At 44.4% G+C, this 21,734-nt stretch overlaps 3 protein-coding genes across 3 annotated transcripts; 2 read left to right on the top strand and 1 right to left on the bottom strand.

The window, feature by feature from the left end:
• Positions 1-20: 20 nt before the first annotated feature.
• LOC114086623 (SLC35A4 upstream open reading frame protein) lies at positions 21-2,046 on the top strand. Its single transcript, XM_027927962.3, has 3 exons — positions 21-192; positions 1,182-1,280; positions 1,849-2,046. Exons 1-3 carry the CDS (start codon positions 178-180, stop codon positions 2,044-2,046), a joined length of 312 nt encoding a protein of 103 aa, XP_027783763.1. The 5' UTR covers positions 21-177.
• Positions 2,047-2,454: 408 nt separating this feature from the next.
• Slc35a4 (solute carrier family 35 member A4) lies at positions 2,455-4,372 on the top strand. The gene has a single exon (XM_027927959.3). It carries the CDS (start codon positions 2,455-2,457, stop codon positions 3,424-3,426), a length of 972 nt encoding a protein of 323 aa, XP_027783760.1. The 3' UTR covers positions 3,427-4,372.
• Positions 4,373-4,644: 272 nt separating this feature from the next.
• LOC114086251 (uncharacterized) lies at positions 4,645-20,597 on the bottom strand. Its single transcript, XM_071612807.1, has 14 exons — positions 20,555-20,597; positions 20,296-20,381; positions 19,910-20,029; positions 19,160-19,369; positions 18,948-19,030; positions 18,297-18,383; positions 9,717-9,859; positions 8,189-8,397; positions 8,032-8,115; positions 7,445-7,505; positions 6,716-6,786; positions 6,208-6,360; positions 5,321-5,467; positions 4,645-5,234 (listed from the first exon to the last, which is right to left on the bottom strand). The coding sequence occupies exons 1-14, from the start codon at positions 20,595-20,597 to the stop codon at positions 5,022-5,024; spliced, it is 1,710 nt and encodes a 569-aa protein (XP_071468908.1). The 3' UTR covers positions 4,645-5,021.
• Positions 20,598-21,734: the final 1,137 nt, after the last annotated feature.

Below are 21,734 nucleotides of genomic sequence, written 5' to 3'. Positions count from 1 at the left end.
CTCTGAAAAAAAAAAAAAAAAAAAAAAAGAAAACTAGACTGTCAAAATTCGGCGGCGAAGAAAACACCCAATCCTTTACAAAAATGCCCCGGAAGTGCCTCCGCCCTCAGTAAAGATGGCGGTAGGCCCACATAAGGGAGGCGGGGCTGCGCCTGCGCAACAAGTTCGGCGGGGAAGATGGCGGATGACAAGGTGAGTGAACGTGGGGGTGATCCTTAATTTTTTAAGATTGTCTTTAGACTCCATGGCTCTGTAGTTTTGGGGAAAGGCGACACTGGAATGTCTCAGAGATGGGGTGCCTCTTGTTTTCCCTGGGACTCTATCGACTACCTCAACAGGGAGGGGTGGCATGGGGGTAGTTTTAGGGAAGGCGGGCGGAGTCGGGGATCCCCCAGCAGTCCCCTTCCGAATACCATCATGATCCCCAGTTACTAGCACACACTCAAACACACTTACCCCGGAATGCTCTTCACTCTGCCTCATTCCCTAGCCCCCCAAATTCCCCTTCCAGAGATAGCGTTTCCAATCCACACGAACGGCACCCTCAAACACTTTTCTTGTGCACACACTGAATTTTATACTTACATGTGATCAGAATTATTCGTCGTTTATGCATACTCTTTCTGACATTCATTATCTCTCATATCCAGTTACTCCATTTAGGTTGAGATGCTCTCAGAAACAGGGATACAGTCCAGGCAGAAATCGGGTTTACCCTCAAATTGTCCAGGGGGCGGCTTCAAGCTATTATTCTCCTTTGGTCTGGAAGCCCAGCATCAGTCACATTCACCAAGTGCCTGCCAGTCCCACTACCAGGCATTTTACAACAGACAAGAAAGACTGATCACCACTTTCGGGGAGTTCTTGGTTCAGTCAGTAGTTATTTGCTCATAGACCTAATTGAAGGTTCCTTCTGTCTTTCCTGCACACTGATTGCTATATTAGATTCCTGTAGTGATTATTACAAGTTACTGATACTGATTTCATCTGTCACCCCCTCCCTGGCCCCATGTAACTCTGCTTTTCAATGCCTTTCTGCCTTTACCACTGCCATCTCAGGAAGGTTTTATAGAAAGATATCTCTGGCTCACCCCATTCCTCCCAACTCCCAGTTTCTGATAGAATTGAACAGGGAATGGGGCTGAGTCAGTCTGCTGGAGCCAGCCTCTCCCTTGTCCTAGGATTCTCTGCCCAAGCTTAAGGACCTGGCATTTCTCAAGAACCAGCTGGAACGCCTGCAACAGCGAGTGGAAGACGAAGTCAGCAGTGGTGTGGGCCAGGTAGGAGTTGTCCTCCTGCCTCTCACCTTAATCTTCATTGTCCAATTTTCTCTTGAGAATGTTGAGTGAGTGGCAGAGATTTATTCAGCAAATGGTTATTGAGGGCCAGTTCTCAGTTCCCCAGGAAAATTTCCCTGAGAAAATAGCACTTGACCTGAGATCTTAAGTAGTGGTTAACTAGGTGAAGTGGAGAGGAATGAAAACTCCAAACATATGCAGAGTAGTATTATGTACAAGAGAGGGAAAGGAGGTTGGTTCTGCTGCAGTAGTGGGAAAATATGCTAGAAAATGAGACTGGAGAAATAGCAGGGCTCAGACTGCTCAGGGGCATCTCTGACATTTTAGCAGGAAGATTCTGTGGTTGGAGTTTTCTGACTTCAGGATTCTGATATTGTGTGATCAGGACTCCTGAGTTTTTTTTTTTGTTTTTCTTTTTTGAGCTCCAGAACCTTGAGAAAAATCTTTGAAGAAAATGCTACAGCTGTAGAGAGTGACCCTCACTTGAGTAGTTCCTGGGCAGAGAAGAGGGAAAACCTGCCTGAGTTTCCTTCTTCATTTTTCTCTGCAGGATGGCTCGCTTTTGTCCTCCCCGTTCCTCAAAGGATTCCTGGCTGGCTATGTGGTGGCCAAACTGAGGGCATCGGCAGTACTGGGCTTTGCAGTTGGCACCTTCACTGGCATCTATGCAGCTCAGGCATATGCTGTGCCCAACGTGGAGAAGACACTGAGGGACTACTTTCGGTCACTGCGCAAGGGGCCTGACTAGCTCTAGATCCTATGGGGGAAGCAGGATGAACAGCTGGGGCCTACAGGTGGAGGCCTTTCGAACACAGACACACTATCTAGCTTCCCTGGCTGTCATCTACTTACTGTCTCCACCTGTCCTTCATCTTAGCTTCTCTTCCTGCAGAGGGTGCACAGTGGCTTGTCGGACTGTAACCTGGACTCCTTCCCTCCCCAGCTCCATGAGACTGGCCCCAAGACCATGCTTCATCAGCCCCTTCCTCTTCCAGCCCTAACTGTGGAGTGTACAGATGACTCTGATCCTCAGTATTCTCTCTGGCAATGTACCAGCTCCTCCTGGGAGCTGGCTTCATAACTTAATATCCCTTAAATGTGCCCCAGTTCCTCTGCCACTTGCTAGTTACACAGGCAACCAGGATCTGATGAGGGCATGAGTGTAGAGGAAGGTGGTATGCCAGGCCTGGGCCGTCCTAGGCAGGCCCGCTGGACCCTGATGCTCCTCCTATCCACTGCCATGTATGGTGCCCATGCCCCACTGCTGGCGCTGTGCCATGTGGATGGGCGAGTGCCCTTTCGGCCCTCCTCAGCTGTGCTGCTCACTGAGCTGACCAAGTTACTGTTGTGCGCCTTCTCTCTCCTTGTGGGCTGGCAAGCATGGCCCCGAGGGGCCCCACCCTGGCGCCAAGCTGCTCCTTTTGCACTATCTGCCCTGCTCTATGGCGCCAACAACAACCTGGTGATCTATCTACAGCGTTACATGGACCCCAGCACCTACCAGGTGCTGAGCAATCTCAAGATTGGAAGCACAGCCCTATTCTACTGCCTCTGTCTCCGGCACCGCCTCTCTGCACGCCAGGGTTTGGCACTGCTGCTGCTGATGGCTGCAGGGGCCTGCTATGCAGCAGGTGGCCTTCAGGACCCTGGGAACACCCTTCCTGGGCCTCTAGCAGCTGCTGCCAGCCCCATGCCCCTGCATATCACTCCACTGGGACTGCTGCTGCTCATCCTGTACTGTCTCATCTCAGGCTTGTCGTCTGTATACACAGAGCTGCTCATGAAGCGACAACGTCTGCCCCTCGCACTTCAAAACCTCTTCCTCTACACTTTTGGTGTGCTCCTGAACCTTGGTCTGCATGCAGGTGGTGGTTCTGGCCCAGGCCTCCTGGAGGGTTTCTCAGGATGGGCAGCACTTGTGGTGCTGAGCCAAGCACTAAATGGACTGCTCATGTCCGCTGTCATGAAGCATGGCAGCAGCATCACGCGCCTTTTTGTTGTGTCCTGCTCATTAGTGGTCAATGCCATGCTTTCAGCAGCCCTGCTACGGCTGCAACTCACAGCTACATTCTTCCTGGCCACACTGCTCATTGGCCTGGCTGTGCGCCTGTATTATGGTAGTCACTAGCCCCTGGCCACCTTGCTTGCTTCTGATTCTATAGATTGGGCACCACCACCAGAGTCATCTCTCAAACTTCTTCCTTTCCTCCCCTTAGCAACTGTAATAAGTGCCTTGTGAGAAAAGCTGGAGAAGGGAGAGCAACCAAGTTAGTCTTGAAGTGGTGTATGAAGGAGGCTTCTAGGAGACATGAAGAGTAGATTTGGTTAAGGAAACTTAACTTCCCCACCCACCCCCAAGTTCTTCCAAACTAAAGAATTGGGAGCATCAATACCTAGGCCTGAAAAATAACTCCATTCCTGATGGGGAAGGCTCCCTGCCTTATCTTCCATAAACACAAAATGAGATATGGGTGACAGGTGGCTTTCCTTGCCCACTGTGGTCACCCCAATATACCCACTACCCAGGCCTGGTGTTGGTGCTCAAGCCCCGCCTTGGTGCATGACTTCTTCATAAGGGACACTCACACCCAACAGTCATGCAGGAAGGCCCAATTGCTACAAATTATATAGCTGTCACCTAGGCCACTCTGCCAAGGTCCCTCAGCTCCAGCACTGCCTGGAGATATATCCCCTACCCCTCCACAGTGCTGCTTCCCTTACCCAGCCTTTGTTCTGGAAACCCCACAGAGGGCTGGGGCTTGACTCATCTCAGGGAATGTTGCCCCTGGATCCTGGCTTAAACCTATACTCCTAACCCCTTTGCTCACCCAAGGGCCCTATTGAAGCCCACTGCCACCTCTAAGGCTCTTAGGAGGTAGCCTCTTTCCCACTCTGAGTCCTATCCCTGCCTAGTAGTGTCCCAGCTCCCAACAGCCTGGGAAAGCTCTGCACAGATTGACCTGGGACCAGGTACAGAAACTTCTATAGCTTAATCAATGTCTCTTTTAACTGCATAAGCAATAAGGTCTTAATAAAGTGTTCTAGGATGTAGGGTGCTTCCTACAACCAGTCAATATTGTCTTGTGTCTTCTATGCTGCACAGTTCCCCTCAAACATAATTGTCCCTTGGTCTCCTGAGTATCTTAATTCTGGAGTAACTTCTGGGCTAAGAGGACAAGTGGTTTTCTCCAAGCTGTTGCTGTGGATCTGAGGTATTCTCTGTCACAGACTTTGAAATTTCCCTTAAGCACAAAACTTGGGCCCTGGAGAATTTAGAGAGTCTTGGAAACAGAAGGTACTGAGCCCAGCAGGACAAACTAAACTAGGCTGGAAAACTTCAGACCACTAATGTTTTATGTTTTTATTAGTGCATTATAATTATTTATTAATGGACTTTGTTATGCCATATTCATACATGATATACCATAATTTGTTCACCCTCATTCCTTAGTACCTTCCCTTTCCCTCTCCCTCTGATCCCCTTGCTCTATTGGTCTTTTTTTTTTTTTTAAATTAATGCAAATAATGTGGGTTTTGTTGTTACTGTTTTTGGCACTAGGGATTTAACCTTTTATTTTGAGATAGGGTTTAAGTTGCTGAGGGCCTTGCCAATAGTGTTACTGAGGCTGGCTCAAATTTGTGATCCTCCCGTTTCAACCTTTCCAGTTGCTGGGATTATAGATATGTGCCACTGTATCCAATTCTAACACCCCTGAAGAGTTCCTAATCATCAGGTTTCACCCTAAGGCAGAGATCCAGTCTGATTGCCCCTCCCTTCATTGCACCCTGCTGAAGCTGCTGGTTCTGGGCTTGGAGCTCCTGGTTCCTCGAGGCCAGGTCAATGGTGTCTTGCAGGACACAAGCCAGTAGGCTGCGGTGACGATGCTCTGTGGTCATGGCCTGCTCTTCCTGCAGCCTCTGCCAGGCTCGAAATACCTGTGGCCAGATTCAGAGACTCCTGTCAGCCAGCCAGCCTGCCTTGCTACCAGCAGGCTCAAGGCCTACTGTCTGTCTCCACTGACCTGCAGTATGTGGCTTGTCTGTGCTCTGGTGGCCTGCACATGCAGATCATAGAAGGATGCCAAGTCTTCCTCTGCGATGTCCCGCTCTGCCTGCAGGGCCTCCACCTGAAGTCTCAGTACTTTCAGCTCCCGGTGCCATCTCGGCCTCTTCTCACAGGTATTCAGAGAGAATTCATACCCTTTGTTGAGCACCACCTGTTGCTGGACTCTGTTCCAAACCCTCCATGTGCATTATCTCATTTTGTCCAGTAACAACTTTATGGGGTAGTTGTCCTAACTTACTCAAATTCCCATGGCTAGTGAGAGACAGAGCTGAGATGACATATACCTTTCAACAGTTCCTTGGAGTGAAATCCAGACTCAGAGATGTGGTATACCAATCTCATTAGCTTTGCCTCTTGACTCCACACTTGCTGGGTGCCAGACTTGTGGTTCTCAGAGCCCATTTTGCCATTGCTTTATGCTAGCCCATTGCTTATACAGTTTTTCCTCTCTGAGAAATTATCCCCACCACATAAAAAAAAAAAAAAAAGCTTTGATTCTTAATTTGTTCAAACAAGTTATGTTTACTGAGTGCCTCTGTGATGAGCACTATCTGCCTTTGTGGAACTGAGTCTAGTGAATTCCCTTAGTGATTTCTGTTTGTCCTCTAAGTCTCACCTTAGATGCCATCTCCTCTGATTCACTCCAGCCTGGGTGAAGTGTACCTTTTTATTTTCATCCTAACTCCCCTATTACAGCATGCAGCACTGAGAATTGCCTCCTCTATCCTCCACAAGACTAAGAGGGTATGGACCAGTCAGTTGTGACTGATGAAGGACTAGCTCCTAGTACAATGACTAGCCTAATTATAAGGAATCTCAAGACCCCTACTCAGCCCTCCTCACCTCCTCTTCAGCCACCAGGCCTTTGACCTGTTCATGTACCACCTCTTCCTGTTCCAAATGCTTTATCTCCTCTTGGATCCAAATTTGGTGCTGCTCTCTCAATCTCTGCCTCCGAACTTGAGCCGTGAGCAACTGCAGAGCCACATCTGGGGCCTGCTGGGACTAGATAGTATCAGTCTAGGCTTACCCAGAAGCCAGGACCTAACTGGCCTGGAGGAATCTGTAACCTGGGAAGAGACTCAGGAGGCCAGGGGTAGAGGAGGTACTGGCTCTGCCAATAGTCACCATAAAGGCCCTAATAATCTCATACTCATAATCCAACCAAGAAAAAAGCTCCTCTCTATGCTCATCCTCTAGGGATCCAGTAGCCCTTCAGGTCCTTTATTTTCCAGAAGCTCCATATTTCTTCCTGTTGTCAGGCAGTAGCAGGAGGCAGATTAGCTGGGCTCTGGTACCCCCTCACACTTCCAACAGTTTCCAGTTGTTCCCAAAATATATGAGATATTACCTGTTCCTCAAAGTTCCTGAGAGGATGCTTTTGGTGGAGACCAGGCCCTAGAGATGATGTTCTTTCTGCCACTACAGGAAAATATAATTAGTCACACCAAAGGTGGAGACCCTTTCCCAACTACCCCTCAAGTACCAGATCTACCAAGGACTTCCTGCTGAGGCCTGGACTATGGCTTACTACTGAATCCATCACCTGCAGAGAAGTAATCTAGAGTGACAATTTCTCATCCCTCCCCCAAGGACAGCGTAGTTTAAGCTTGGGGCTTTGAAATCAAACAGATCAGAGACCCAGCCCCGCCTTTTCTTAGCTCTATGATGTCAGGCAGGCGACTAGTCTTTTGAGTCTCCATGCTCTTCTTCATAAAATAGAATGGATAAAAGTTGTTAAGAGCATGAAATAAGGTAACAACAAAGCACTGAGCAGTCAGGCATGTGATCAATAATTGGAAACTAATGTGCTTAATTCCCCAGGCCCAGTGTTATAAAAACAAATTGTAAGGATGTAATTATGAAAAGGGAAGAGAAGGACCTGAATACGCAGGGTTTGAACTACCCTGCAACAAATCATGGAAGACAGCGCCCCCTTTTGTTCAAGAGAGGTCATGCCATCCGGGTTGCAAGACCCAGATTAGAAATCTGAGGATTTGAGTGTTGCTCCTAGGCTGCCTCTGATTAAGAAAATGACCCTGGGCTACTCACATCTCTTCTCTTATCTCAGTTTTCTCACCTGACAAATGGGAATAATGTTGTCTTCCTTGCTTAGGATACTTCGGTGGCTCAGGCTTGACCTTCAAGACAGAGTCCAAACATCTCAGTAGCTTACCAAAGCCCTGTGTAACCTGGCCCTACTTATCTCACTATTCCTTCTCGCCTGACTCTAACTTAAACTCTATTCTCCAGAGTACTGAGCTGCTTGCAGTTCTCCAGAGACATCAAGCATTTGCTTACCTCTCAATCTCTGCCTCTCATTCTGTCTAGGTTGTTCTTCACTCATCTTTGCTAACCTCAGGAATCACTTTCTCCATGAAGCCTTCCTTCCCTCTCTTGCTCAGGCTAACACAGATGTGCCACAGAACCTTGTGTTTATAAGCCTTTCCGAGAACTGATCATGGTGTAATTGTTTCTTCCCAACAGATTGTAAACTCCACAAGAACAGGGAATTCCCAGGGCGGACATAGCCCCTGTGCCCTGCACATGGTAAATTGTCAATAAGTGTTTGGAAATTGATAAATCAATGGATAAATGGAATGCTCTGTGAAGACAGCAAAGAAAGACATAAATGGGGCTCCCAAAAGGTTGGAGGAAAAGATGTACCTGCGGTTCTGGGAACCCCACGGCCTCAGCTGTACACCCTTTGGGTGTCCCTCTTCTTGGGCACTGGCTCCAGGCTTTTATCACCTATGGAGAAGGGGTTCAGAGTGGGTACTGGCCATTGCTGGCTAAGGTGCCCTCCAGGCTTCACTTTGCTCACCTGTAGCTCCCGCAGTGCCCTTCCCAGCTGGCTAAGCCCACTGTCTGTCAAGGTGTCCCCAAAGAGGCTTAAACGCAGGGTCCTCAGGCTAGCCCGGCGGGCCCGGGCCTCTTCTACTGCATCCCACCAAGTGGGCTTCACCTCTTTCATCTGCATCCTCCTTCCTGATGCCCCCAAGAGAGCAGCCTGGAGCAAACGCAGGGAGCTGCCTAGTAAAGGAAAACTTGGAGTAGATTACTCCTTCCTGTAGACTCCAGAGCACACTGTTTGTAATAGTTCAAATTTCCATTAATAGTACTATTCTGGGGCTGGGGTTGTGGCTCAGTGGTAGAGCACTTGCCTTGCATATGGAGGGCACTGGGTTCGATCCTCAGCACCACATAAAAATAAATAAAAGTATTGTGTCCATCTACAACTAAAAAAATATTTTAAAAATAGTACTATGCTTCAAAATATCTAACTCCTATTGGACTTTCACATGTGCTTGATGGCTCTGTCCTAAGGCTGTTCATAGCTTATCTATTTTTATCCCCCACAACTGTAATCAACCTAGCCCCCACTCCATCCCACCCATGTTCTCCAGATGAGGCAATTGAAACTCAGAGAGGTCTAACAACTTTTTGGTAAGTGACAGAGCAGAAAATCAAGCCCAGTTTTGTCTGACACTAAAGCCTGTGCTCTTGGTCATGACATCACACTGGCCTATAGATAAACACATGTCTGACCCTCACTGCTTTATCTTTGACGGTGTCAATTGCCACAACTTATCTTCCTCATTCCATAGGACCTGGCATAGGAGGACTGAGAATCTGCTGGCCAAAAGTGTGTTTGTTGATTTTGGAGATAGAGTGCCAGACATGTTTTTTTTTTTTTTTAAACTCTTATGGAAAATTTCAAACATATACACAGTGTAAGAAATCCATCTATCACCCATCTTGAACTATTATCAGCTCATGGCTCTTTTTTTATGTGATAGAGGGAAGATTAAGCCCAGAGGTACTCTACCACTGAGCTATATTCCAAGCCTTTTTATTAATTTTTTTTAAATTTTGAGACAGGATATTGCTAGGTTGCTCAGGCTGACCTCCAACTTGCCATCCTCTTGCCTCAGCCTCCTGAGTGTCATGGATTACAGGCATGCACCAATGTGCCCAGCAAAGGCCATATTGTTGATGGGTATATGAAAATAGGTAAGTTCTTTTCTCTTTCTGGTCCTCTATTTCCTCTTCTATAAAATATACCTGCCTCCATTTACTCATTTGTAAATTACATTGTCCTGAGGAGGTTATGGTAAGAATTGAAGGTATTAAAATGCTTTGTAAGCTGTTGAAGCCCCCTAAGGGGAGGGGTTTGCTTTTACTATTGTCTTTGCCCTTGCCCCTCCAAACTTTGGCACCCTAGCCACAGTGGCACCTTCCTAAATCCCAGAGGATAAAGTTTGCTCTCTGGGCAAGGGTTAGTTGGCTGATAGGATGAGGCAGGCCTAATGCCAGATTTCAGAGTTTCCCAAAAAACCCCACGCCCTTGCCCCATCCATCTTGGGGGTCCAGGTGAATAAGGAGTCCACTGTAGTTGTTTCCTTCCAGAAGCCATGAGACAATCCAGGGCAGAGAGCCCTCCACCTTCTCACCAACAGCCTCACCCGCCAACACCCGCAGCAAGGGGCAATCCCTGCCAGAGAAAAAGAAGATAATAGTTGTCCACTTGTGATTGAGAAAGAAAATGAATGCATCACACGCTGATAAAAAGATTGACTATTTCCATCAACTTTTGCCCATAACCAGACAGATTCACAACCTGGAACTGGAATGGATGTAATGTCTGCAAAACAGAAATGTGTCTTGTGAACCACTTGCCAATCTTAACCACTGTCCAACTTACATGAAATTCATGAAATGAGCACTTAAAGCAGTGGCAACTGAAAATAGAGAAATTTTTACAACAAACTCAGGGAGAGCTCTTTCTCTGACTTTTGGGAGAAATTATATATATATGAAAGATGGGATGTGAAAAAGAGGCCCTATCTGATGTGTTCTACTTTGATTTCTATCCTACAATCTAAAAAGTAATCAATGTGTTTGGCAACTTTTCAATTTTTATTTTGGGACAGGGTCTTGATACGTTGCCTGGGTGGGCCTTAAACTTGTGACCTTTTTGCCTTGGCCTTATGAGTCGCTGTACCACAAGCCTGTACCACCATGCTCAATTTATTTTTTATTTTTCTTTAATGTTTTTATTTTTCTTTAATTGTCCCTAGGGATTTAATTCTATGTCAGGTCACTGGCTAACTAATGAGATAACAGAATGAAGACTTCAGTGGCCACAAAGAATACTATCTTCAAAAATTGTTTGGAAAAATGACTAAGCAGGGCTGGGGTTGTGACTCAGTGATAGAGCACTTGCCTAGCACATGCAAGGCGCTGGGTTCAATCCTCAGCCCCATATTAAAATAGATAAATAAAATAAAGGTATTGTGTTCCACTACTACTAAAAATTGAATATTAAAAAAATTAAATTAGGGCTGGGGCTGGGGCTGGGGCTCAGAGGTAGAGCGCTGGCCTATCTACATGAGGCACTGGGTTCGATCCTTAGCACCACATAAAAATAAAATGAAGATATTGTGTTTACCTATAACTAAAAAATAAATATTAAAAAAAATAAATTTTAAAAAAAGAAAAGAAAAATGACTAAGCAAACATTGTTATAAGCCACAGCCCATAACAAGCAACAATAATAGATCCTGGACAGTAGGGAGAATTTGATTTCCTGAGTTACCACATAACATCCTAAATGTCAGAGCATTAAACTAAAGAAACAAAGAACAATGAACAAAAGATCAGTATGACAAATACAGTTTTTTTTTTTTACAAAAAATATTAAAAATGGACAACTTCTAGCAAAAATTAAGACATGTACAAAGGAACAAGCAAGCATGGTTCAAAAGAAAAAAGAAATTAACAGACACTGTCCCTGAGGATGCACAGATGTTGAACACTGAAATATCTAGACAAATACTTTACGTCAACTCTCTCAGAAAACTAAAGGAAATCAAGATGTGATGTTTTAATGAATAGAGAATATCAATAGAGAGGTAGAAATTATAAAGAAGAACCAACTAGAAATTCTGAAAAGTACAATAACTGAAATTTTAAATTCACTTATAGGGATACAAGAGTAGATTTGGGCAAATGCAAGAAATAATCTTAGTGAACTTGATAGGTCAAATTATCCTGTCTAAGGAGAATTAAGAAAAAGATGAAGGAAAATGAGTAGAGAGCTTAAGAGACTTGTGGGAGTCTGGATAATGCAAATACGAGAGGGAAAAGAGACAAAAGAACAGAAAAAAAATATTTGAAGAAATAATGGTCAAAAATCCCCCAAATATACAACTATAATGCACCAATAAAAAATGTGGAAGGAAAAAACCTTCCAAATATGCTGTCTTTTGCACATGTACTCCTTTTGCATGTATTTGCTTCCCCTTTCCACTTCTCTACCATGAGTTGAGTAGTATGAGGACCTCACCAGAAGCCCCACAGATGCAGATATCATGCTCCTGAACTCTCCTTCCCCCAAAACCATGAACCAAAATAACCTCTTATCTTTATAAAGTGAAAAAAATCTTTCAATTTTATGAAACCATGAATCTACATATGCAAGAAGCTAATGAACTCTAATAGCATAAACTCAAGGTGATCCCCACCAAGACATTATGATCCAACCATCAAAAGACCAAAAATATTTTTTTTTATAAATATTTATTTTATTTTAGTCTTCGGCACAACATCTTTGTTTGTATGTGGTGCTGAGGATCGAACCTGGGCCACACGCATGCCAGGCGAGCGCGCTACTGCTTGAGCCACATCCCCAGCCCCAAAAGACCAAAAATCTTAAAAAAAAAAAAAAAGCAAGAAAGAAGCTAACTTATTGTGTGTTGTAATCTTCAATAAGATTAAAAACTGAGGTCTGGGGATATAGCTCAGTTGGTAGCGTGCTTGCCTCCTATATGTACAAGGACCTAGGTTCAATACCCAGCACCACCACCAAGAAAAAAGAAAAAAAAAAAAGACTAAATTTTTAATCACCAGAAACTGTGGATGGCCAGATGACAAATTTAAAGTACTGACAGAAAAAAATTACTTACCAAGAACTTCATATCTGACAAAAAATTTTCTTTTGGGGGGGTGGTACTGGGAATTGAACTCAGGGACACTCAACCATACCCCCAGACCTACTTTGTATTTAATTTAGAGACAGGGTCTCACTGAATTGCTTAACACCTTGCTTTTTGTTGAGGCTGGCTTTGAATTCATGATCCTCCTGCCTCAGCCTCCAGAACCACTGGGATTACAGGTATGCACCACCATGCCCAGCACTATCTTTCAAGGAGAAGAAACTAAGACATTCCCAGATAAAGAAAAGCTGAGGCAATTCACCTCTAGTAGTTTCTTTACCAGAAATGCTAAAGTAAAGTGTAAATACATTAGACAGTAACTTGAAGCCATATGAAGAAATAAGGAACACTAGTGTTAGGGAACAAATAGATGAGGGTGGTGGGAACATGAGGTTAAGAGAATAATTCTAGGGCTGGGATTGTGGCTCAGCAGTAGAGCGGGTAGAGCGCTCGCCTAGTGGGACCCAGGTTGGACCCTCAGCACCACATAAAAATAAAGGCATTGTGTTGTGTCCATCTACACCTAAAAATATAATAAGTGTTTAAAAAAAGAGAGAGGATAATTCTATACTGCCGCAGTCTGGCTGGGCACAAATTACGAGCCACTCAAGCAGGAACAAACTTTATTTCCGAACTCCCGGGAACGTCACGCACACGGCCTTCTCCCGGGACACACCACACACCAACCGGAAATCCCTCCTCTGGAACTTCCACAACCAACGCGAACTCCCCAGGCAATCCTCGGGAGGACTCCAAAGTATCGGGCACCAGAGGCGGACAGTAAAGGTCTAATATACAATTGAATCAATCCAGCATCATCTTAATGGCTCGCCTCTCAACCAATACTATTGGAAAAATGCCAGGGGCCATTCCGACTGGCTGTGGCTCTCAGCACTATACCATGAACCCACTATGCTGACTCCCACATGCTTTCTTTGTCAAAAAGCAATGTCTTGTACCTGGCTTTAGTAGTCAGGATGTGTCACAGTCCTCACCAAATTACCTGTTATCTTCAAGGAAACTCAGGCAGGAAACAATGTTGATAAGAACAACCCAAGTTACTTTGAAAGGAGAGACTTTTTGTGACCCCTTTCACAGACTAGATCTTGGAAGATAAGGGTAGTTCCTCCTAACCATAAAACCTGTAAAAATGATTTAGAATCTAATTAGAACTGCTCAGCATGGGCCAAGGTGACATAGAGTTGTCCTGGCAGTAAGGCTTGAAAGCCTGATGTCATCTTGCTGTCAGTCAAAAGTTAAGAAGTAGACCTGGGTGGGGCTCTTTGGAAACTTCCCTGGGATCCCCAATAAAACTGGAGTGCATGGAATATTGTTTGGGGTTTCTTTCCACGATGACAGCTGAGTCAGAGTGTAAGGGTAAAAGAAATTGAAGTTAAAGCGTAAAAGTTAAAGGGTAAAAGACCGGGTGTTGTAAAGTTTCTAAGCTGCAAGGTCTGAGTTAAAATGTAAAGGATTAGGTATTGTTAGGTTTCTATGCTACCTGCAAAACCTGAAATTTCTGTAGCTGTTAAGACAATGCTTGGAACTGCCCAGTAAATATTTCCCCTGACTATTTGGTTGTGTAATAAGGGCTCTGTGTGGTTGCACGTAGGCATTGCAGGGCCTGGACCAATCAGTTTAAATGTAACCCCCTCCTTAGGAATGACCTATCACTCCAGCCTGACCTGTTCCCGCCAATGAATGAACTAATCATGTTTAGGAGTTGTTGTTCAATTTTCCCGCGCCTCATGATGATTTGTTCTGATGTATACAAAGCCCTCCGCCCTCCCCAAAAAGTGTACTTAAGCAGTGCTCAGCCCCTGCTCAGGGCTCTGGCTGCTTTCCCTTCTTGAGTGGGCACGGAGCCCCAGCATGCTGGTTCAATAAATCCCCTTCTGCCAATTGCATGAGTGGTCACTTGGTGGTCTCTTTCAGCTTCGCCTGACCCTTACAAGAGTGACTATGAGGCGACTCTTGTTCTAAGATGGAGTATATGTTTCAAAAACAGCATTGCCTGTGTCAAGTTCTTCCTGATAGAGATTTTTTTTTGAAGTAATGTGACTTCTTTTTTTATTATTTTATTTATTTATATGTGGTGCTGAGAATCGAACCCAGTGCTTCACACATACTAGGCAAGTGCTCTACCACTGAGCCACAACCCCAGCCGGAGATTTTTTTAAAAAATATTTATTTAGTTGGAGATGAACACACAGTACCTTTATGTATTTTTATGTGGTGCTGAGGATTGAACCCAGTGCCTCACACATGTGAGGCAAGCACTTTACCACTGAGTTAAAGCCTCAGCCCCCCAATAGAGATTTTGATACCCTACTTTTTAATAATTGGTAGAATAACTAGGCAAAAGTTCAGTAAGGAAGAAGAATACTTGAACAACATAATAAACCAATTAGGCTCAACAGAAATATACAGAATATCCTAAAATAACAAAATATATATTCTCCAAAGTGCACATGGAACATTCTCGAGGACAGACTACATATTAGGCTACAAAACAAATGTCAATACTTAAAATAATAAAAAAATCTTAAAATAATAAAAAGCATCTTCTCTGATCACAAAGGAATGAACTAGATATGAATAACAGAAGGGAAACTGGAAAATTCACAAATTTGTAGAAATTAAACAAAATTAAACAAAGGAAAATTAGAAAATACTTTCAGACAAATGAAAATAAAACATAACATAACAAAACTTACAGGATATAGCAAAAACAGTGTTCAGAGGGAAATTTTTAGTTGTAAATGCCTGCATTTAAAAGGAATAACTTAACCGGACACTTAAAGGAACTAGAAAAATAATTTTTTTCCCAATACTTGGGATTGAACCTGGGGTATTTTACCACTGAGGTTCTTGCAAAGTTGCTGAGCCTGGCCTTAACCTTGGGATCCTCCTACCTCAGCCTACTGAGTCTATGGGATTACAGGCATTTCATAGTGTCTGGCAAGATCATTTCAATTGATTAAAAAAAAAAAATCCACTGGGGCTGGGGTTGTGGCTCAATGGTAGAGCGCTTGCTGGGTTTGATCCTCAGCACCACATAAAAGTAAATAAACAAAATAAAGGTATTGTGTCCATCTACAACTAAAAAAAGTTTTTTTTAAAGTTTTATGCAGTATCTAAAACCCTATCGTGATATAAATATTCAACAAAATAATCCCAACTACTTAGGAGGCTGAGAGGGAGAATCACAAATTCAAGGCCAGTCTGGGCAATTTAGGGAAACCCTGTCTCAAATTAAAATAAAAAGGGCTAGGAATGCAGCTCAGTGTTAAAGCACCCCTGGGTTCAATCCCCAGTACTACAAGCAAAACAACAAAAGCAAAAACAAAAACCAAAAAAAAATCAACAAAATAGGAATAAAAGAGAAATTCTACAACATTATAAAAAGTATATGTGCAAGGATTGGGGTTGTATAGCTCGGGAAGCTGAGGAAGGAGGATCACAAGTTCAAAGCCCACCTCTGAAACTTAGCGAGGCACTAAGCAACTCAGCGAGACCCTGTCTCTAAATAAAATACAAAATAGGGTGGGGGATGTGGCTCAGTGGTTGAGTGCCCCAGAGTTCAATCCCTGATATCAATCAATCAATCAATCAATGGAAAGATGTGCTGATATATACTACATGATGAACCATGATGAACATTATTCTAAGTGAAGGAAGCCAGGTTTAAAAGTCACATATTGCATGATTCTGTTTATAGGAAAACATTCAAGTCAGATCAGTCGGGGCAGGCAATGGCCAAAGGAGGCAGATTTAAAAGGGCCGCTGAACAGGCTTTATTGAGATATCACTCCCTAACCCTAACCCTAACCCTCAATCAGACCCACAGAGGGGGACAGGAGAAGGGTCTGAGGAGAAACCGCGTGGAAGCTCGACTGTACTGGACTTTTATGGGGCTTACAGCAGGAAGGGAAGGGCTTCGGACAGGAAAAGGTGTTTCTAGGGTCCCTTGCCCCCTTGGAGTTGGTCAGGGGAGTTGGCTGAACTCCAGGATTGGCCAGGGGGTCCTGTTGATGGACAGGTGTTAGTCAGGAGATCTGGCTGATTGACAGGCGTTTCCGCCGGCATCTGATTGATATTCTTTTCCCGCGTGGGCTGCTTTGTTCTAAGTTGCCACTAAGTCACCACCAAGCCGCTGCCAAGTCTCCGCCACCCACCGACCTAACAATTCATATTAGATAAATCCATTGGGAAATGAAATCACGTTCAGTAGGGGCTGGGAGAAAGGGGAATTGGAGAGTGACTGCTTAATGGGTACAATTGGAGAGTGACTGCTTAAAGCGTACAGGGTTTTCTTTCAGGATGATGAAAATGTGTTGGAACTAAAGAGTTTCACAACCTTATAAGTGTTCTAAATGTTACCAAATTGCACCTTATATCATGGTTACAGTTAAATTTATGTTGTATGAATTTTACCTCAATAACTATAGACAAAGATTAAAATTCAGTTAGATGCTTGCCTAGCATGTGTGAGGTACTGGATTTGATCCTCAGCACCACATAAAAATAAATTAATTAATTAAGTAAAGGCATTGTGTTCATCTACAATTTAAAAAAATGCTTAAAATAATTGAGTTACCAGATTACCCCACCACACACAATATCACTTCTTGCTATATATCCAGGAGAATTGAAAATATGTAAAAAGAAAACCTTTTATGTGAATGTTCATAAGAAGTACTATTGTAATAGTCAAAGGTGGAAACAGCTCAAATGTCCATCTAGGAATAAATGAATGAACAAAAGATGGGATATTCATACAATTGAATATTATTTGTCAATAAAAACTGAAGTTTGAACCTTGAAAATGTTATCCTACATGAAAGAATGAAAGAAAGAAAAGACTTTGGAATAGTCTGGAATTTAGGGTACTTTATTTCTCCATTTTGTTTTTAGGCACTTCTGAATTTGGCCGTGTTTCCATGATAATACAAATCTTGCAAATTGGCTTGGAATGTTTATTTTCTATCGCCACTCAATGCTTTCATTATTTTTGGACACTGAGAGAAAGGTACAAAGTGCAGCATGAAGATATGGTTACTTGGGAATTTTCCAATCTTTGTTTTGGATATTTGGTTCTTCCCAAGTTTGCAGTCTGATAGATCAGAAGAAAATTAATTCAAATTGTAAAAATTAAAAAGAAATAGAAGGCTGGGCATAATGGCACATGCATGTAATCCCAGAAACTTGGGAGGCAGAGGCAGGAGCCAACCTTGGCAATTTAGCAAGAACTTGTCTTTTTTTTTTTAATTTTGGAAATGTTAAATATTTGTTATTTTTATTTTTATTTTTATTATTGGTTGTTCAAAACATTACATAGTTCTTGACATATCATATTTCACACATTTGATTCAAGTGGGTTTTCCTTGGGATTAAACCCAGGGCTTTATGCATGCAAGGCAAGCACTCTACCAACTGAACTCTATTCCCAGCCCTAACACCCTGTTTTAACATTAAAAAAAAAATGGGGCACTTTTCAATATATGAAAAAACAGTGACTGGAAAGATCTATTTTTATTTAAAGATTCTACAAATTCTCTACCTACCCAGTTGCTTTTGACCACGTCATTTGCCAACAGAGGGTCTTAGTCTGGGGTCTGGGGGAACCTTACTGTGAGAGCTCAGGAAAAAAGGAGAAACTTTGATGCTGCCCTGGGCATTCACATCCATATTCCAGCCTTGCACCTTACCTCCCAATGCAGCCAGAGGCCCTCTCATACTTACGGGGTCCCTGGGAGCTGCAAGATCCTCAAAGCACCTCGCCATACACCGTGGGTCCCAGGCCCCTCAGGAGGTTTAGGCCCAGGGCAGAACATGGTGACAGTGAGCAAAAAGCAGGTCCTGTGGGGGAAAGGGTAGGCTCAAGGCAAAGGCCCAGGGGATGAGGGATGACTGGTGCCTTCAGGTCCTCACCTGCCTTCACCCCCTGCAGCCTGTAAGTATAGCTCTGAGGCAGCTCTTGCGTCAGACACTTCCACTTCACTGGCATGTTCCACCACCCTGCAGGAAGGGGAAGTTGAGTCACCTCCTAAATTGATTTTAATTTTCTCCTGTGAGCTGGGCAGGGTGGCGCATACCTATAATCCCAGAGATGCAGGAGGCTGAGGCAGGAAAGTCACAAGTTTGAGGCTAGCCTCAGCAACTTATTTTTCCTCCTCTGGTTTGCCATCAAGGGAAACAGGATAATTGGGATTCCCCCCATTTTACAGATGAAGAAATGAAAGTCCTGCTCAGTAAAGTGCTCAAAATTACCTACTGTGACAGCGGACTGAGTTGAGATGTGAGGATGGAGAATAGAGTTGAAATGGTATGAGTTGAAGAGCTACAATCGGGGTGGGAGTAGTAAGAGATATGAGTATATGGGATGAGGGTGCGAGAGTGTGAGGGTGCGAGGGTGCAAGGGGGTCCTGGGAGCAGACCCAAGGCCTATAAACAGGACTCCAAGCTCAGAGCTTCCCTCTTCTGAGGTGGCAGCGGGTAGAAACCTCTAAAGACTTGACCTGGAACTATTAGCCCTGCCTTAAGACAAGCACACTCAGACCCCATTGGGCCCTGAACACTCACAAGCCTAGAGGAGCCACATCCAGCACCGACAGGTCCTCCACCCCTGGGGAGAGCAGGTCCCAGGTCTTCCCGCTGGGGCTGATCTAAGGTCACACAAGCACACTTGTTACAAACTGAGCCTTTCCTTTTGTGGGTCCCTGTGAGCTCAGCAGTGTGCATGACTGAGCCATTCCATTGTCAGGATAAAGGTGACCCCACAGAGACAATCCTACTCTGGTGAGCCTCAGAGTGGGGCTAGACCCAAGTTCTTCTGGCTCCCCACAAGCCGCAGGCCCTTTCTTCAGTGTCACATGGCCCTGGCTCCCAGGTCCCAATCCCATCTCCTCAACCCCCAAGAGTTTCACCTGCACCAGGCTAAGAGTGCTAAGTACATGATCAGAGCGGTGGAGGGACAGAGCTTCCTCAAACAGCATCTGCAGCAACTAAAGGGAGAAAGGGATCCAGTGAGGACTGAGAAAGAAATGACTCAGTCCTCAACACTTCCTGAGGGTGAGATCTATGCCACGCCCTGTCTGGGTACTGGGGACATGGTGTCCAGAATAGAAATAGCACTAACCCTCATGTTCACAGTGAGCCAGAATGAATAGACATGAGTAGACATTTTCAGTGGGACCTGGCACAGGGTCCCATGACAAGGTTCTGAGGCAGCTGTTTTGATTTGGGGAAATTTTAATGAAGCCCCCACAACAAAGTTTTCAAGTTTAGTATCATTAGTGTAACCGAGAACTATGAAAAGCAGACCTCCTGAATATTTGATCTTCACACACTGCCCCTCTGACTCCCATCCCATCCTCGTGAGCGTCCTGCCTTTCAAACCTGCCAGGGTCAAAATGTACTACATGGATCACAGTCCCCAAGGCGCGTTACCTAGTCCAGCTGGGATGGACAGACAAAGAACCTCTAAAGTCCTGGAGAAGGTGACTCCTGAACCTCATGAGGTCTGTGCCCTGGTAGGTCCTTACCTGGGGCACAAATCGGGGGGCCTCTGTCTCCCTGCCCCGGAGCAGCAGAGATACACTGTACCCTTGGCCCACAGAGGCCAGTGTTGTTTGGACTCGTGCCAGTAGCTCCTGCTCTGCTTCCTGCGGGAAGACACAGGCTAATTCCCGCTGTCTCAGGTGCCATTTCCCAGCCTTTCCTGAGCAAAGGGGTGGGGAGCAGACAGCACTCTCGGATCCAGGGCCCTGAAACCTCCCATCATCCTCCCATCGCCCACTCAGTTTCCCTACCTGAGCAGCATCAGGACCCAGGACTCTGTCAAAGGTGAAGCATTGTTCCTATGGGCAGGACTGGGGTCAGTAGTGTCATTCCCATCTTCCCCTATACCCACCAACTCCACCTGGTTTACCTGAGTCTCCAAGTTCCCCAGCTGAAGAAGTTGAAGGCTCTTGGGCCCCTCCAGAAGGATTGTAGGGCTATGGGTCTCCTTGGGGCCTGAGAAAGGCAGATTTCACATGAATTCTCATGAGGAAAACTGAGCTCCAGGATTCCCCAAGTCCTGCCTTCAACCCAGGCCTCAGTTTCGCAACCTAAGCTGTCCTGGCCCTGCCTCTCCCAAGAAGCTCCCTAGACTATACTCCTGAATACAAACTTGGGGGGCTTCTTACCTGATCCCCTCTCCAGCTCCACTTGTACCACCACAGTCAACATGGCAAGTAGATTGAGAGACACAGTGTGGGTCTCTGGAGAAGGCAGAGCTTCCTGGTCCACACAGCCCCTGTTCTCACCACCTCTGCAGACTTCAAGACTCCAGGCCTCTCAGATTGCCCTTAATAATTCATGTCCTTCATGAGAGGGCCTGGGAGTAGGGGTCAGGTGGCTCTAGATAATTAAACTACCAAGAGAAGTGACACTCTCTTCTGAGAAAACATTTCCTGAATTTCTTTTTTTTTTTAATGAAAACTTTCAAACTATATAACAGTGAAGAGAAGAGTATAATAAACTTCCAGGTTCAGCTTCAGCAATTATAAATTTCCTGTCAGTCTTATTTCTTCAATTCCCCTCTCCAACCCCAATGGATTATTTTGAAGTTGTTTCCAGACATCCCATTATTTCATCAATTATTTCTGCATCTATTTCTAAAAGGTAAACATTTTTAATAACAGTTTTTGAGATATAATTAATATGCCATACAATGTACCCATTTAAAGTATAAGTCAGTGTATATACATAGATATACATATATCTATGTATATTCATAGATACATATATCTATGTATTGGTTGCAACCACTATAACAGTTAATTTTAGAATATTTCCATCATGTCATTAAAAAAATTTTGATTTCCTTTAGTTATCAGCTCCCTAACCTCAAACCACCCATCTCAAGCTGCAACCCTGAGCAACTATTTATCTACTTTCTGTCTACAGATTTGTCTGTTAGACATTTCATATAATTAGAATTACACACTGTAATTTTTGCATCTGGTTTCTTTCACTTAGCATAATGTTTTAAATGTTCATCTATGTTGTAGCATGGATAAATATTTCTTTTCCTACAGCTGAATAATGTTCTATATAGGCTTCTTCACAAATTACCCAGGATCGGGCTAAATTTCACAGTAAAGGGCGTGATTTTCTGTAGCATTCTGCTCACTACAGACACCACTCTCAAGCTCAGGGTTCCCTAAGCCTTTGCACTCCAACCACCTGGGTATTTCTATGATTCTGGGTGTTTCCATTACTCCCTCAGGTTTGATTCACAAAAACAACTCACAGAACTCAGGAACACACTATGTTTATTTTATAACACCAATTTTCTGACATCAACTGAGTGTTCAATTCAAT

Source organism: Marmota flaviventris, chromosome 5 (assembly GCF_047511675.1).
Source record: "Marmota flaviventris isolate mMarFla1 chromosome 5, mMarFla1.hap1, whole genome shotgun sequence".
In the NCBI taxonomy this organism is placed as follows: domain Eukaryota; kingdom Metazoa; phylum Chordata; class Mammalia; order Rodentia; family Sciuridae; genus Marmota; species Marmota flaviventris.
Note: the sequence above shows the minus strand (reverse complement) of the source record. Positions and strands in the feature narration are given on the sequence as shown.